The sequence below is a fragment of the Loxodonta africana genome, chromosome X (assembly GCF_030014295.1).
Source record: "Loxodonta africana isolate mLoxAfr1 chromosome X, mLoxAfr1.hap2, whole genome shotgun sequence".
In the NCBI taxonomy this organism is placed as follows: domain Eukaryota; kingdom Metazoa; phylum Chordata; class Mammalia; order Proboscidea; family Elephantidae; genus Loxodonta; species Loxodonta africana.
The window spans coordinates 128836186-128853536 of record NC_087369.1 but is presented as its reverse complement, the minus strand read 5'-3'; the positions used below and the strand labels follow the sequence as shown (position 1 = coordinate 128853536).

Sequence of the window (17351 nt, the reverse complement as noted above, 5' to 3'; positions counted from 1 at the left end):
AGTACTGGGAGGAGTTTGGGATAATAAGATTTCTACTTTTATCTGATACTTAAAGGGCTGAGAGTTCCCCTAATGCTTATCAGAGGCATACTAGGTATACAAAAGTTCCTAAGGGGGCACCCCAACCTCACTGTCCAGGCCTGGGGACCATCTGAGTTTCTGTGTCCTAGACTGTGTCCGGCAACCAAGAGAGTTCTACCTGTGATAGAACAGGGTAGGAAGGGGGCCCCAAAGAGTCTCCCTGGAATGGCATCCAGGATTGTGTTGGGCACCCCTAAATGCTTCTGCTGGAAAAGAATATGTTCCTGAAGTCTGATGAAAAGCTTAACTTTTCTCTTATCATAGATCTGGGACAAACCACTGAACTCACTCTCTGACTTAATTTCTCTCTGTGTAAACTGGGGTCATTGAGCCTGTTCTAGTTACCTCACAGGGTATTATAAGAAACAGAAGATTTTGCCTCTTTGAAATGCTTAAGACATAATGCACATACATACAAGGTGGTCATAGAAGTATCTTGCTTAGATTCATTGTTCTACAAATACATGTCCAAGAGCACACACAAATCAATACCCCAACGAGACCTGCATTATAAAAGTCAAGGTACATTTTCCCCTAGATCACATCTCTCATACTAAGAGAAGTCACCATGCTCAGAGAGCTGGGTGGGATCGGTTATATATTAAAAAACCCCTCAAGTCACAACCAAAAGCAAGAACCAAGTTGTTTAGAAGACCGCCTACAAAAGAACATAGAGGAAAAGGGAGTTGTGGACAAGGAAATGGAAAGTAAAAGTAGGCTCACAACCAAGCAGTCTGCCAAGAGTGTTCTGAGTTAAGGTGCTAGGAGTAATAACATCGCATTCTCTGACTCTGGCCAGGACCTTTTCCAAAGGGCAGGGGGTGTGTATACTGGAGCTTTGCAGGCTGCCCCGTTTCTGAGAGTGCACGTAAGAGATGTAGTAGAAGATGTAAAAATTCCTAGAGATGATGTGAGGACTAAACAAAGGTCTTTCATGAGGCCCAAGGAGAAGAGACAGGCTACTCAACCATCTCAGAGACAGGGCTAAAGCAACAGATCTCAAAGTGGCAACCTATACCCAGGTGCAGGGAACAAACATCTCCCTCTCTCTAAGCAGGCAAAATCTGACTGCCAGAGTCTCACCCTGGCCATATTCATGCACACCTAGAGCTTCTTCCAGCTTCCTACTGGGCAGGAGGGCCCTAGGGGAGTCATGTGGTGTGACAGGCAGAGACGGCCACACTGGGACTGAATCCCAGCTTCATGACTTTCTAGCTGGAAACAACCTCTCTTAATCTTAGTTTCACTATCTGTAAAATGGAAATAACAATCTCTACCTCACAGGTGTGTTGCATGGGATTAAATGCTGTAATATATGTGAGGCACATTGCAGAGTGCCTGGCACAAGATAAGCTGTTCAGTAAATGACAATTCCCATTCCTTCAGCCATTCTGCCAGTCTGGACCTCCGAACCTCATACAGTATGGAGTGAGTCAGAAAAGGGGTCCTGGGGAGACTGTGGGGTCACAAGCGAAGGATTTATAAAAGTTAACAGGCAAATAGGTACTGTGTGGACCTCTATCTTGGGCTATTTATTAAACAACTGAGGCTTGCCTCACTCCTCTTTAAGTCAGACTTCACAAAAGTCACCCCAACCCAGCGGCTTCAGGGAACAGGAGGGCTATGCCAGCTAAGCAAATTCTCTCTGGGTAAGTTGTAATGAGGGAAGCCAGGGGGGCCAGAGAAACACATACACTGAGATCCCTCCCAAATTACTGTTCAATCCATGTCCACCTCATCCTCAGGCACAAACAATAGGAAATATAATTTTGCAGCCTTCACTGACAAGAACCTAAAACCGTAGAAACAGGGAACGTCAAAATTTATATAAATCTAACTCCTGGATTTTGTACTTAGAAAAAGAAAAGCCTCCACCACAATCTCCAGATTTTCTATTAAACTGTAGTTCTTACAATTGACCAGTAGATGGCAGCATTAGAGAGCTGCAACAATTGTGTGGACCCCCCACCCCCGCCGCCGCCTTCCCCCCCATACGCACACTAAAGTGAGGAAGAAGGAGCAAGCAAAGAGATGTGGTAGGTCAGGCAGGATGGAGCCACCTTTTACCGACTGCATACTATATACGCCTGGCTTTGCTGAGTGCTCTACTGTGAGATGACCACACTGAGGCAGGTGTTAGCCCTATTTTACATAAAAGGAACCTGAGACCCACAGAGTGTATAATCCTTTCCTTTGGTCACACGGCTAGCAAATGTGGGGAGAAGGGGCACGCATGCCAACCCAGGGCCGTCTGTATCCGTGTCACCTCACCTCCCTGAATCTCCAATGAGGAGATGGGGGGGGGCGGCGGTGACCAAGCCAATCTCCACCCTGTCCTCTGCACACCCCCTCAGGCCATCCCCCCACCCTTGCTCTGGCTCTCCCTCACTGTCAACCAATCTACACTCATAACTTCCAGCGGACCAGTTTCAGACCATTCCACTCCTGTAAGAGGTGTGTGTACCAGCCTTCCCCAGCTACCTCATTCCCTTACTCCTGTCCTTCCTTCAGCACTAACCAGATCTCTAGGCTGCTGTGATTCCAAGAGTCGTCTGAGGACCAGCAGCAAGAGCACCACCCAGTTAGAAATTCAGAATCTCCAGCCCCACCCTAGCCCTACTGAATCTGCATTTTAATAAGCTCCCAAGGAGATTCGTGTGTACATTAAAGTTTGAGAAGCACTGGGCTAGCTCACCTCCTGTTCCTAGGGCCTTAAGTGTCCCTGGTCACAGCTGGTGGGTAAGGTGGCTGAGTTGCCAGAGGCGCCAAACCATGCAGCAAAGGCCAGGCTGCTCATTAGGACCCGCATTAGGAAGTTAGTGGTTTTAAGACGTACTCCTCATTGTCAGGAGAGGGATACCTAGTCTTTGCCTCATCTAATTCCCATGCAGGATAATGAGCCAGCAGGCCCAGCTGCATGGGTCTGGGAAGCCAGAGAACTGCTCCTGGCCAATCAATGAGGTGTTCACAAGGCTAAGGGAGTGAAAGTGCTGCCCTGGCCCCACAGGAAGAAGAGAGATGTGCTGGGGCAATGATGTGACCTTGGGGCGAGCCGTGGAACCATCTGATCAAGAAGCAAGGAAGTAGAGGCACTGAAAGGGGATCTGCTCTCCATCAGGCACGCACAAGTGTTACTCTCCCTAGATCAGGTTGGAGACAGAGCAGGCTGACCGCGGCATCCATCCCTGGGCTAGATGGGGGCCCACTAACGGAATTGCCTGGGCTTCCATGCAAACCTTCACCCCCCTCTCCCCTGGCCCCCGATGACTTACTTGTGATTCCTCTTTTCTTACCTAAGAATCCTATGAAATAATAGGCGTTATTTGGTTTTCCTCCTAATGCCCCTAAAGACTGTGGCATCTTAAAACACTCCTAGAGGGAAAGAGAATGCAAGATTCTCAACTCACTTGTGGACTGCTGCTCACGGATCTCTGTGCTCACATGGAGGTGTGATGGACAGGTGGCAGTGGGCTTGGGAAAAGGAGCGACTTACTTTGAATGCGTCAACATAGACAGGGTTGATTTGATTTATGCCCAGGCGAAGGGGCACAATGAGCAGCAGGGGTTTCCAGGCTGGGCAGCATGCAGAAGTGCCCTTACTCTGGCTGGAAGCACTCGGAAAAGCTGGGGGGCTTTCACCAGCCGCGCCAGCACTCAAGGGAAAGACACAGCACATTTTTTCTAGAAACAGAAGAAAGACAGCTGGGTAAATAGGGGGTATCCAGCCCTAGAAGAGACTCCAAAGGTAATACTAAGTGGCGGGGGGGGGGGCTTCACATGACATGCCCTGCCTGGAATGTCCTCCACCCTGCTAACCAGGGAGCGGCTGTTCCCACCTCTTTCATGAGACCCAGGCCACTCCTTCAGCCCTTGCCCACTTCAGTCTTCATTAAACACTTGTTTAGTTCCATCAGATATTATGAGCTTATAGAGAGAATCTCATTTCTCAACTAGTCTGCAAGGGCCTTTGAGACAGGACTGTATCTTTAAGTTTCTCTAACCTCCATGGGCATGGAGCCCAAGGCTGGACAAAGATTAAAAAAAAAAAAAAAAAAAAGGCGTTGCCCAGTCAATTCTGACTCATGGGGCCTGCATCAAAGACCTATTAGTGGTTTAACTGATGCTATGCACTTTGGGTCCCTTCAGGGAAAAGGTCTGACACCTCACTAAGGGGCAGCAAGGGCCCTCTCATTGTTTTCTCCCTGTCAGAAAGCTGAAAGTGAAGAGAAAAAAAATGGCACAGGGAATGACTAACCAGAGCCCTTTGCTCCCTTAAAGAGTCCCTGGGTGGTGCAAATGGTTAAGCACTGGGCTACTGACTGAAAGGTTGGTGGTTTGAACCCACCCAGAGGCACCTCGGAAGAAAGGCCTGGCAAAAGATGACAGCCATGAAACCCTGTGGAGTACAGTTCTACTCTGAAACATATGGGGTGGATGGCAACTGGTTTGTTTTTTGTTTGTTCGTGCTCTCTTAAGCTTGATGCTCTGGTGTGGCAGGCCAGAGAGTCTCTCCAGGGCCCCGGCTCTCTGAGCGGTGAGGAAGGAACTCCTCACCCACCAACCGGGAAGGTAAACAGGCTTGGGACTCACTGATATCTTCAATGACCACCGTGTTATCCATTGAAACATAAACAGCCAAGGAATTCCACTCGTCAAATAAAGCAAGTTTTCTGCAAAAGCAACACACAATGAAGTCACAATTGGGGAAGATGGAAATATCAGCAGGAAGCAGTACAATTTATGCCCAATGTCCCTAAAGTCACCAAATGCTGAGCCACAGAGGGGCCGGTGTTCACCTCAGCGCCGGCTCCTTTGTCAGAGCTCTGAGACATTCCTTGACCAGGGACCTAGAGAATGCCACAGTCACTGGATCTGAACCTCAAAAAGGAGACTGCTCTGCTTTACAAAATAGAAAGTCTACCTCCCAAAAGGACCTTACTCCTACTGGATGAAATCGGAGTTATGAATCCATCTCCTCCCAAGAGAGTTTGTTTTCTTAAATAGAAGACATTCTGGCTCACTGCTTTTAAAAAAAAGGCGGGGGGGACTATCATAAAAAACATATTTGGTAGTTACTAAAGAACATCTGCCTTGAACATTGTGTACATTTTAAAGAACTATAAGGGATCAAATTGACAACAGCAGCTCAAAAGGTTGGATAGGAAGCTTAGGGGGCAGTGAGTTTATGTCAGTGGGGAGGAACAATTTGGAAGAGGAAGATGACAATGGTCATACAATTTGAAGAATGTAATCAATGTTACTGAATCAGACCTGTAAAAACTGCTGTATTGGTATATGTTCTGCAGTGTACATTTTCAGCAACAATAAATAAATAAGCATGTGTGTGTGTGTGTGTGTGTTTGCTTCAGAGCATAGAGAATGTGGAGAATAAGCCCCAGGAAAATGCAGAGAGGTATGATCTCCTCCACCCCTCCCCAAATGCAGTGAGACTGCTGCTCAAGGAGACTTAGGTTAAAGATTGACTCTCTGTAGGGCCTGACTGATCAGCTACTGAAGAGAGAACATGCTGAACTGTATGACTTCATGGGAGATTAGAAAAAAAAAATCCTTTTAAAAGAGAGATTATCTGATGTTTTTTAAGGGAAATACCCTGCTTATTCGCCTTTACCTTCTTCTCTTCTTGCCAGTCTAAGATACATTTAACCTGACTACTGCTGGGATTCTTGTGTAAAGCTCAGTCTCCACTGGACAAAAGAAAAACACATTGTCTCCCAAACCAAAGTAGCTTCCAGGAAGGGGTTAATTACCATTACACTTTTATTTCATTCTTTTTAACATATCGTCTTTTTCCCATAATAATGATAGAGTACTCATTAAAAAACCCATTGCCGTTGAGTGGATTCTTACTCATAGCAACCCTACAGGACAGAGTAGAACTGCCCCACAGGGTATCCAAGGAGTGGTTGGTGGATTCGAACTGCCAACCTTTTGGTTAGCAGACAAGCGCTTAACCACTGTGACACTGGGGCTCCACAAGATAGAGTACAATCATAAAAAATTTGTTTCTCTATCTCAAATGGCATAACATAGTTTATAAAGAAAATGTTCTGCATTCTACTTTGGTGAGTAGCATCTGGGGTCTTAAAAGCTTGTGAGTGGCCACCTAAGATACTCCTCTGGTCTCTTTCTGTCTGGAGCAAGGGAGAATGAAGAAAACCAAAGACACAAGGGAAAGATTAGTCCTAAGGACTAACAGACCACGAGTACCACAGCCTATATCAGACTGAGTCCAGTACATCTAGAGGGTGCCCGGCTACTACCACCAACTGCTCTGACAGGGATCACAACAGAGGGTGCCGGACAGAGCTGGAGGAAAATGTAAAACAAAATTCTAACTCACAAAAAAAAAGAAAAAAGACCAGACTTATTGGTTTGACAGAGACTGGAGAAACCCCAAGAGTATGGTCCCCGTACACCCTTATAGCTCAGTACTGAAGTTACTCCTGAGGTTCACCCTTCAGCCAAAGATTAGACAGGCTCATAAAACAAAATGAGACTAAAGAGGCACAGCAGCCCAAGGGCAAGGACTAGAAAGCAGGAGGGGACAGGAAAGTTGGTAATAGGCAACCCGGGTTTGAGAAGGGAGAGTGTTGACATGTCGTGGGGTTGTTAACCAATGTCATAAAACAATATGTGTACTAGCTGTTTAATGAGAAACTAGTTTGCTCTGTAAACCTTCATCTACAATACAATAAAAAATTATATTTCTATTTGTTCATTGCTGGAAACCTCAAAATTGTGAAGAAGCAAATTCTGAGAGATGTCACTTAAAAATCAAGCCAGGTTTTGGGCTCCGCACAATTATTCTACGCTTTAATACCTTCTACCATGGGTTCCTACGGTGCTCCCTCAAATCCTGCCAGATTTCCACTTAAAAACAAAAAACCAAACCCATTGGCGTTAAGTCAGTTCCGACTCATAGTGACCCTGTAGGACAGAGTAGAACTGCGCCACAGAGCTTCCAAGGGGCGCCTGGTGGATTCAAACTGCCACGCTGTTGTTTAACAACTGTAGCACAGAACCACTATGCCACTAGGGTTTCCAGATTCTCACTTAGCAAAGAGCAAATCCATGATGCCCAAAGGCACTGCTTAAAAAGGCAAGAAAGTGGTCTAAGAGATGTTGTAGCTAGAAAAGAATAAAACCAAGATATAGGTTTTACTTGAGTACCCAGAAAATTCAGACTACTCCCCTCACACATACACATTTCCAAAGCATTCTAGTTTATTGCAGATTGGCAAATAATTGAAACAGTGCCTCATCTGTACTTTGCATGCAGTACAGGTAGTCCCCGACTTAAGACGGGGTTCCGTTTCAAAAACTCCAGCAGAAGTTGGCTCTGACATAAGTCGAATATCTCATTTTTTTAGTTTTTATTATTATTGTCTTTTATTATCAGTATCTTTATAAATCATAACATTGAACATCTGTGAATGATAACATCAGCAAATTACACACTGCAACCTTGTATGTAGTACATATTATTAATGATAAGATGTACCAAAAAAAAAAAAAACCTCAGATGGTCTTAAGTGTAGTCAGAGTAACTCGAATATTATGTAAATCGCACACTACCTGTAGTTCCTATAATTATGCGCTCCAGAGTGCCCAGGAATTGCTATACCAAAGGAGTCCAGATTGGTTTCAATCTTCTTATCCCTAAATCTGGCCCCAGATTTTGGCTGCCATTTTCACTCCTTCATCAAATATTTATTGAGAACTTATGAGTGACAGGTAGTTTTATATGCTAGTGTTACAGGAGTGAACAAGACAAATACAATTTCTGCCCTAATGGAGTTTTCCTTCAGGGACAGGCTATCAAGAAAGAGAGTAACCACAGGTGATGTGGGCTGGGAGTGAAGGTGCCCGTGCCACTTACCCTATTCACTTTCAAAATGTTAGTTCTGGCCACTCTACCTCACCTCTGGTTGTGGGAGGTGAATTCTGGAGTTTAACAGGACAACTGCAAAAGTATCATGGTAGACTCTGTCTCCTGGAATAGGCAGTGAGCTCCTTGAGGCAAGGACTGTGTCTAGTTTATTTCTATTTGCCCAGCACTTAGCAAAATGGAGGGACTCAGTATATACTGAATAAGTGAATCATTTTTTTATACTATACAGGGTGGGAGTCCATTTCTTGCCTAGGCTACCTCAGCCTCCACCTCTTAGTACGAACTCTTTGGCTTCAAAGTGACCCCCAGGCTGATGGCTCCCTGGCAAGTGAGCAGCAATCTGTAGGGTGAAATACTGAATGATTCCTGGTGGATGTCCACATATGCTGGTACAAATGAGTACAACCCCGATATACCAAGATAGATGTTCACACGTACGCATTGCAAAGAACTGGCCGAGGAAAATGGTACAGATGTTTGATGGCTTAGCAGTAGGGGTGGCTTAGTGGGATTGCAAGAATAATTAGGCTGATGAGAGAAGAGTTGGCTGGGGAAGGAAGTATAGGAGACAGGAGAATAAGGCGGACATCAAACTGTTTTACTTACTTTAACACCTGTGCAACAGTATTTGGTCCAAACCATTCACCAATTGATTTCCCTTCTCCTACACCCATTTGTGCTGTTTTTATGTGGGGAAAAAAATAAACATGTTAGCCAAAGAACTTCCAGTAAGCCACAAATTTTTTTTTGCATAAATAACCAGGCAGATAGGTAACTCAGTAGAGCCACATACAAGGCAGGGGAAGAGGAGAAGCAGGTATAGGTATTGCCTTTAAACCGTTGATCTATATAGCCTTACCCATTTGATGGATAGAATAGCAACAGTCTTTTCTATCTAAGAAGCACTGGAGGATCCGTTGGTATTCTTTGGGTTGTTCTTTTTGTTTCTCCCAGTTCCAGTCTTTTTAGGAAAAAAATGGTTTTAATAAATTATTTTTATAAGTATTTATTACCTCTCTGCTGTTTTGTTTAACTACGAAGTTAGAAGGAAAACAAAAGAATTCAAGAATAATCAAGTTAGAACATTCCTAAAGTACCTTTAATTTGATGACAAAGACATCGGGAAACTGATTACCTTCAAAGGCCCAGTGGGTATAAAGTAAAAGCAAAACAAGGAGTTGACCAATGAATTGACTCAGCCCAAGGGCTGGAGCTGGATAACTATAACGTGAAAACACTGCATCACGAAGGCCTTTCTAGTCAGCTACTCGGTAAACAGGAGGTCACCACAAAGCCCCGTAGTATATCCATATATAACCCAGACGTCATGGCGTCTCATCTCTACACAGACAGCAATGGCTTTTGTCCTTATATTCTGGCAGCATTGCCAAAAGCCTCTCATGGGGGGAAGTGGTATTTTGACACACAACAGTTCACAGGGGACTGTACGTAATTTATAACTAAAGAAGCTTTAAAAAAAAATGCATGCTACCATTTTTATACCACCTTTTAAAAGGTTCACACTGACCTTTGGAAAAACAAATACCTTTGCTATCAAGTGTACAAGGCTTCCTCAAGACCAAAGCCAAAATAACTACATCTATAGGGACCCCATCCATGCCTTAGGTATAGCCCCTCAAATTCTATAGAGGCCACTTATCACTTACTGACGATAACTAAAAAAAACTCTACATAATCACTGCTGTGAACAGGATGCACTACTCCTATTCCCTCAGCTCAAGGAACTCTGTATAACTCTGAGGTTTAGTTTGTTTCCAAGATATAAATTTCTCTTCTGAGGTTTGAGAGTTTGAATTAATGGCTGAAATATACTTGAAGCCAAAGGCCATTATCTCCAGAGTCTTCAGTTTTCTTTTGCCTCTAGCATTTCAGAAACCAAAGTTTTAAATGTCATATCCAGCACAATCTTCAGAGGGTGAAAGACATCCAACTTCTTCTCATTAGCTACGGAATTGTCCAAGTCTGGGGAAGTCCTGCTTAGCTGCTAAGTGCCACTAAATAATATTTACCGATGACAGTGATAAGTGAACACCCCACCTCAATTTTAAAATAACTGAACGGGAAACGATCCAAGATACCTTTTTTATAAAATTACATCTTATATTTCATCTTAGCTATAAGATCTATTTCCAAATTCTTCCTGCTACTTGTTTTTATATTTAAACAACTGAGACTGCTGACTGTGGGGATTTTTGTCCAGTTTGGTCCCCACAAAACTCGTTCCAGAATAATCATCTTGAAGTGTTTTATAAATGAGAAAAAGTTACAGGAAGACTGGATCTGCACAAAGCAGTATGTGCACAGTAGAAAAATCACTGGACAAGAAACCAGAACTAAATTCTATGCCCAAATCTATACTCTCTGGCTCTTTGACCCTGGGCAAAATCACCTCACTTCCCTGAGCCTCGGTTACCTCATCTGTAGAATAGAAATTGTAACACTGCCCAGTGGAAGCAGACATAGGATATTTGGTGGCACCAAGACTTAAAGAGGGACTAAGGTGATCTCAACGTTTCTTAGCTTCCTTGAAAGGAAGGGAATAAGCCCTCCAACGTCCCCAGACCCCTTTCCAATCCTCTCTGATAACTGCAGCAGGATCTGTGAAGTTGCACAGTGGGGAAAAGGGAGTGACGTTTCCATACTTCTAAACCTCAATTAGCAACAGCCAATAAGTTCAGCAGCCCAGTCTTATCCAAGGTGTCCTTTCACTTTCTCATTCCCAAGCTAAAATGGATAAGTGCTTGAACTGGTATCCAGCCCAGGTCATTCTTCAGATGCCAACAGGGAAGCACGCACATTTCTTAAGAAAGCAAAGACTCAAGAGTTTCATTAAGAACCAAAAGGTTTTTAATGAAGTGGCCTCCTAAGGAAGTTAATTTTAGGATTCCTTCCCATCAAGTGAGCATCCCTAGTGAACCAAAACCAAAATAACACCAGCTCCCTCATTAGGCACTTCCTTTAGGTCACTTACATCCTTCACCAGGCATATATTTTAAATGAGGTCAAGAAACAGACTTACCACCACCACACCCTTCTTCCTGCTTACTTTGTCATCTGATTTTTTAAGGATTCACTTGAACAATAGCATAGATGGAAACTCTTAATGACACACCTGCCTCAAAGTTCAGTTCTGTCCCAGAATAAGAACTCTCTCTGCCCTGGTGAGTCACAAAGAAATACCAGCTGTTTCCTCTTATGAGGGGCTTTGTTGACTTGTCAGGCCAGCCACTTGAGTGTTCAGAGGACATTTGGGGACCTGCAGCTTTGTTACTAAGTGTTTCTAAAGCTCATCATCAATGTTAAACTGACAGCAGCAAATGACACTTCAGACTCCTTTGAGGCAGTTTAGAGGACAAATGTAACTCACCCCTTCCCAAGTGTCTGCAGATGAGGGCTTGAGCTAGCATCATCTGTCCACAGCGTAGCATACATCCCCAGCCAGCATCAGAGGAAGGGCCAGTTCCCCCTGTTGGCAAAAGGGATGAGAATGAATATGGATTCCTTTAATTGCCCTTCCCCTAAGCATCAGCATATTTGGGAATCATTCAAGACATGCAAACACACATTCTGAAAAGGGAGGCAAGAGATATACCCAGAGATCAAAGAGAATTTAGGTACAGAGTTGGAACTTGCAAAGATAATGCTGACTTAAACAAAAGGGGTGCTAGGGCTAAAGACAAAAGAAACAAACAACACTTGCCCCTTAGGTTTTCTGCTTGGAGATTCCTTGGTATGCATGCAATTTTGGTAGATGACTGCCATGTGTGGCTACCATCACTTAGTCCATCCCATTTCATCATCTGTCTGACCAACCTTGCCTTGCACAGCTCATTTCCACAACCCCAAACTTCTCAGGGAAGCCCATCTCAATTTAGTTAGAGAACAGATGCTATCAAAGATAATCATCAAAATGGTCAAAACTATTTGGAAGACTCTTGACTGTTCTAGAATACATTACAAAGATCTGAACAGCAAGAAAGGCAACGTAAAATAAAGGGAAGAGCACTAGATTAGGCATCAGAAGACCAAGCTCCAGTTACCTAATCCAGGTCTCATCTATAGACTGGGATTCATAGCATATATCCTGCCTACTACAAGTAGGTGCTGTACAGAATACCTGTGAAAGTATTCTACAAGCCACACAGGATGATACAAATATTTGGTACTACAAGTATGGGTATAATTAAAAACAATATTAATAAATTAGAAATGCATTATACCTTAGAAGGTGCACAACCAGTTTAATAAATAAGATGAAGGGTTCCATTCTAAGGATAGTTCATGTAAAGAAAATCCCATGCATGTGGCCAGAGTGAGTTCAGTATCCTTTCTCAAGTCACCAATGAAATCAGATAAACTGGATGGCAGAGGAGATATTTTGCTGTAATGGATTTCTTCTCCCAACATAGAAGTGGAAAAGTATGATATAAGCACGGTCTGAGAAAAGACTAACATTAAAGGGGGTCAGCAACCTTGTAAGACAATTGGACCAAGGTGGCCCCTTTCCTTCTGTTTTGGGTCAGAAGAGTTGCTACCGCAAGATGGGGAAGACCGAGCCAATTTGTGAGCTGGAAAGGGAGCCCTTTGGCTCTTGCTAATGATGGAATTACAGGCCAGGTTAGCACAGAAAAGATGCAATGAGGCCCACATAAAGAAGACATCATTTATTGCCAAAATCTTGGCAAAGATGAACTGTAAATGGTTTCCAGCTTTGCAAAGAGCTCCTTACCCAAAGCAAGTTAACAGTTTAGAACCAGTAGGCAATATATTATTCGTTCGCTTTACTGTTGGGTACTTCCTGTGGAAAACAAAAAATGCCTGTGTGGATTTCATTTTTGGCAGTTATTAGAAAGGTTGATTTCACTCCAGTTAATAGGTCCAGTTCTGCATCAAAATGAGTCAAACAGATTTCCACTGTGCAGTGTAGATTCCACCATATGAATTTGCTGACCTTTTCCAACAGGGCTATAATACTAGGAAGAAGCCATCCTACTTGTAAACATTTTACAAGTTTTCTCTACAGGGAGTATATTCACTTAGTTTATTAAGCTGTCGTTTTTCTAGAAGGCAGCTGGTACTCTAACAACTTAGAATTAATTCCAAGGAAATCTATCATAATTTATCCCCCAGTGGCAAAGTAATTTCATTTCATAGGGGGAAAAAAAGGAATTATTTCCTTTCTTTCAAGGCACAATAGTAATCAAGTAACCCCACAAAGCAGTACACTGTAATTTAATAGGTTTTTATCCAAATTAAAGGTTTATTTGAATTTTTTCTTTGCTCTCTAACATAAAACAAGTAATACCATCTAGTGCCTGAACACTTGGAAGTGGGCTCAAAAATATACGGGCATTGCACATTAACACTACAGAACCACACATGATGAGTTACATCAGCAATGGAACCTTTTAGATGAAGCATAAGACTGACTTGCTCCCTTAAATCAAACTGCCATAGTGAGCTGGTAACTCTGAGGTTTCTGTGAAGTCACTGATACCTCAGACAAGGTATTTATGAGGACGAAAGCCCAGTACAACAAATGATATACCTACCAATTGGTGAAAATTTCCTTCTGTATGTAAACCATAGACGAGCACTTATATCAGACAACAGCTTAGATCTTTCTGTAATTAAATGTGAAATTAAAGTTAAATCACCAGACTCCAACTAAGAATATCTGCCTTTGATTTCTGGGCCAACGACAAATTAACTCATTTTCAAATAACCATTGGTTTGAGGCCAGGAAAAATCATAGGAAACCCAATCTCATTTTAGCCAAAGAATTTCAGTAGTTCCCCCCACATATGTTTTGACCAGAGCTACTGACTCGTACAGTGATGCTGGGTGGTTCCTGTCTCCTTCTCACTGAGCTCCATTGCACTGGCAGGTACTAATACTGGGGTCACAACCAAAAGACAAGGAATAGGAAAAGCATGAGTCCTGGATGATCTACTAATAAGGCAATCAGTTCTTGAATGATGACTGTTGGTTGGATTTCTTATTGGTACCCATTGTTAGTTATCTAAAACTAGATGCATGTCTGTGTAAGTGTGTGTGTGTGTGTGTGTGTAACTTAAAAGGAAATCTCTCTGCTAAGCAAATGAAATATAGAAAAAATTAATCCATGATATCTAGTAGAACTGGCATCTGCAATCTAAATGGATGCAGAACATCACAAATGATTTTCTGTCTTTTTTTATAGCATGCCTTCTTGTATTTTATGACAAAAATTTACTTTGAAGGCCTCAAATATGACTTCTGCATTTTCATCTGCTCTTTGATGTGGTTCTATTTTTCTTACTCTTCTATATAGAACTTATAGCCACTGCACTTCAAAAGAAGAGAGGGAAATTTAAAATTTTACCAATAATTTATTAAATTATTTTATTAAATTTATTTCCTTGCCCGTCTTTCCTTTGAACAAATCAGAAAGTTGATCTGTTTGTATTTCCCCTCCACTTCTCATTCCCTGGTGGCGTAGTGGTTAAGTGCTATAGCTGCTAACCAAGAGGTCAGCAGTTTGAATCTGCCAGGCACTCCTTGGAAACTCTATGGGGCAGTTCTACTCTGTCCTACAGGGTCGCTATGAGTCGGTATCGACTCGACAGCAGTGGGGTTGGGGTTCTCATTCCCAGTGCCTATCACATATTGGGAAGCAGATGTATAATGGTTAAGGGTAAGACTTCCAGAGTCATACTCTGCCTAGGTTTGAACCCTGCCTCTGCTACTTATCAGCTGTGTAATCTTTTATATATATACACACACATATATATAATTTATTTTTTGTTGTTGTTGTTGAGCATATACACAGCAAAACATATACCAATTCAACCGTTTTTACATGTACAATTCAGTGACACCGTTTACATTCTTATAGTTGTACAAGCATTCTCACCCTCCTTTTCTGAGTTGTTCCTTCCCCACTGACATAAACTCACTGCCCCCTAACGTTCCTGTCTACCCTTTGAGCTGTTGCTGTCAATGCGATCTCATACAGACAGTTCTTAATAGAGCATAATGCTCAAGGCAGACCTTTCTTTTTTTCTAGTTAAGCTAAACTATTGCTTGGTTTTAAGAAAATTTCAGGGGATATTTTTGGTTTAAAGTTTAAAGATTATCTCAGGACAACAGTTTCAGGGGTTCATCCAGCCTCCAGGGCTCTATCAAGTCTGGAGTTCATGAGAATTCCAGCTGTGTAATCTTGTTACTTAACCTCTCTGAGGTTCAGTTTCCTCATCTGTAAAATGGGGCAAATAATAATACCTACTTCATAGAGCTGTTGTGAGTATTCCACAAGATAATACATGTAAAGTGCTTAGATGGCACCTGGCACAGAGTAAACTTGTGATCAATGTTAGGTGCTATTCCATACCCCTCCTTCAAACGCTTACACCACTCACTCCTTCCTCTGACATTCTCTACTCCTTCCAGCTTGCCCATAGGCTAGAAAGGCTGGGGGAATAATTTTAACAATAATTTCACTTTGGAAAGAAATCCCCAACATAGCATTTGAATATGAGCATATTTGGCAACCTGGGGATTCATGTCGTCATGGCTTGCAGAACTAGAAGAATTGATCTCCAATCCCCTCATTTGATATACTCGTGAGAGAAGTCAGACCCAGAAAGATAAAGTAACTATTCTGAGATGGAAGAATCTGAATGTAGGTCTCCTAATTGCCAGCCCTGGGCTCTCTCCACTATTCACAATTCTCTGTACACATTAATGAAGCTAGACTCAGGAGAACCAGAAAATGTCTAGCTTCCTCTCCTGCCCTTTTATTTTTAATTATACTTTAGATAAAGGTTTACATAACAAACTAGCTTCTCATTAAACAATTAGTACACATATTGTTTTATGACATTGGTTGGCAACACCGCAACATGTCAACACTTTCCCCTTCTCGACCTTGAGTTCCCTATTACCAGCTTTCCTGTCCCCTCTTGCATTCTTGTCCTTGCCCCAGGGCTAGTGTGCCTATTTAGTCTCATTTTGTTCCATGGGACTGTTCAATCTTTGGCTGAAGGGTGAACCTCAGGAGTGACTTCATTACTGAGCTAAAAGGGTGTCCAGGGACCATACTCTCAGGGTTTCCCCAGTCTCTGTCAGGCCAGTAAGTCTGGTGTTTTTCTGTGAGTTAGAATTTTGCTCTACATTTTTCTCCAGGTCTGTCTGGGGCTCTCCCACCCTTTTGATCAGCTTCTTCTTGTTCTCATTCCATGCTAGGGCCTCTAAAGAAGGTCTCTCCTCAGAACGATAGAAACCTCAGAGAGGCCTCTTCCCAAGCTCAGGTTTTACATGGATGCTGAGGTCACTAGTAGTTTTAGGTTAAAAGGTCATTCCCAATCTATAAGAATGTGAGGGAAAGAGAAGACAATTCCAGCTTCCTTTCCATCTAGCTGCATTGGCTAAGAGTTCTACATAAAACCAGAATAAACTAAGAGCTACACCCAGCAAAAAAGCTCAAACTTCCCAGACTTTACAATCTTGATACTGTTTTTGACAGCCCTGGGCTGTTTGGAAGTCCCCTGGGTGGCAACATTTTTATCTGCACAGAAATGAATGTGAGAGGCATGAGCAGTATGTAGCCCAGTAACAAAAACTAGATACAGATTAGTGATACCAGCAGTGCATCTATGTTTTCTGAAACCCAAGGCTCATCAAATTTGGGGCTTGTCTTCTCGGCTCAAGTATACACACAAGACTATGTGGGCAAGTCCTATCTGGCAGTGAGATGAGAAGGCAGAAGGGGACAGGAGCAGGTTGAATGGACACAGGGAACACAGGGTGGAGAGGAGGAGGGTGCTGTCTCAGGCGGAGAGCAGCTGGGAATGCATAGCAAGGTGTGTATAACTTTTTGTGTGAGAGACTGACTTGATTTGTAAACTTTCACTTAAAGCACAATAAATAAATTAATTTAAAAGAATTGGGGCTTCTCCTTTAAGAAAAACAATAAAAATATCCTACTTTTACAAACTGTACAAAAATCTATGACCATGTAAACATACTTTTAGGGTCTCTCAGGGCCTTTGAAGGGGCCCATGCAAGCGCCAAGCCTCAGGCTTAAGCTAATTTGGTTGCAAGGTAAATCCACCTCTGAGTAGCATTACCATTGATCAAGACAATGCTCTGACAATCCAAGGAGGAAAAAAGAATAGGACTTTAACCTCAGGCTCCCACTTCATTTGGGTTCTCACAATCAAATCCTACCAAACCTTACCTGTCTTCAGGAGATGCTGCTTCCCTAAAATCCATACCAGGTCATCTGTATCTGGAAATTCTTCTACGTAGTCAGTGAAAATAGTAATCTGGTTTTCATACTTGGATAAAACTGAAA

At 42.8% G+C, this 17351-nt stretch overlaps 1 protein-coding gene across 5 annotated transcripts in view; it reads right to left on the bottom strand.

The window, feature by feature from the left end:
* The window catches only part of ATG4A (autophagy related 4A cysteine peptidase), a 63151-nt gene that overhangs the window by 5697 nt on the left and 40103 nt on the right, over positions 1 to 17351 (bottom strand). For 3 of the 5 annotated variants that reach the window (XM_023553915.2, XM_064278665.1, XM_064278666.1), the window contains 7 exons: positions 17235 to 17345; positions 11382 to 11480; positions 8853 to 8954; positions 8600 to 8672; positions 4672 to 4751; positions 3575 to 3762; positions 3375 to 3453 (listed from right to left, as the gene is read on the bottom strand). In XM_023553915.2, the coding sequence (XP_023409683.1) occupies positions 3375 to 3453; positions 3575 to 3762; positions 4672 to 4751; positions 8600 to 8672; positions 8853 to 8954; positions 11382 to 11480; positions 17235 to 17345 (732 nt within the window). Of the gene's footprint in view, positions 1 to 3374; positions 3454 to 3574; positions 3763 to 4671; positions 4752 to 8599; positions 8673 to 8852; positions 8955 to 11381; positions 11481 to 13566; positions 13639 to 17234; positions 17346 to 17351 lie in introns of all 5 variants that reach the window. The other 2 variants (XM_023553914.2, XM_010594690.3) reach the window with 1 other exon arrangement.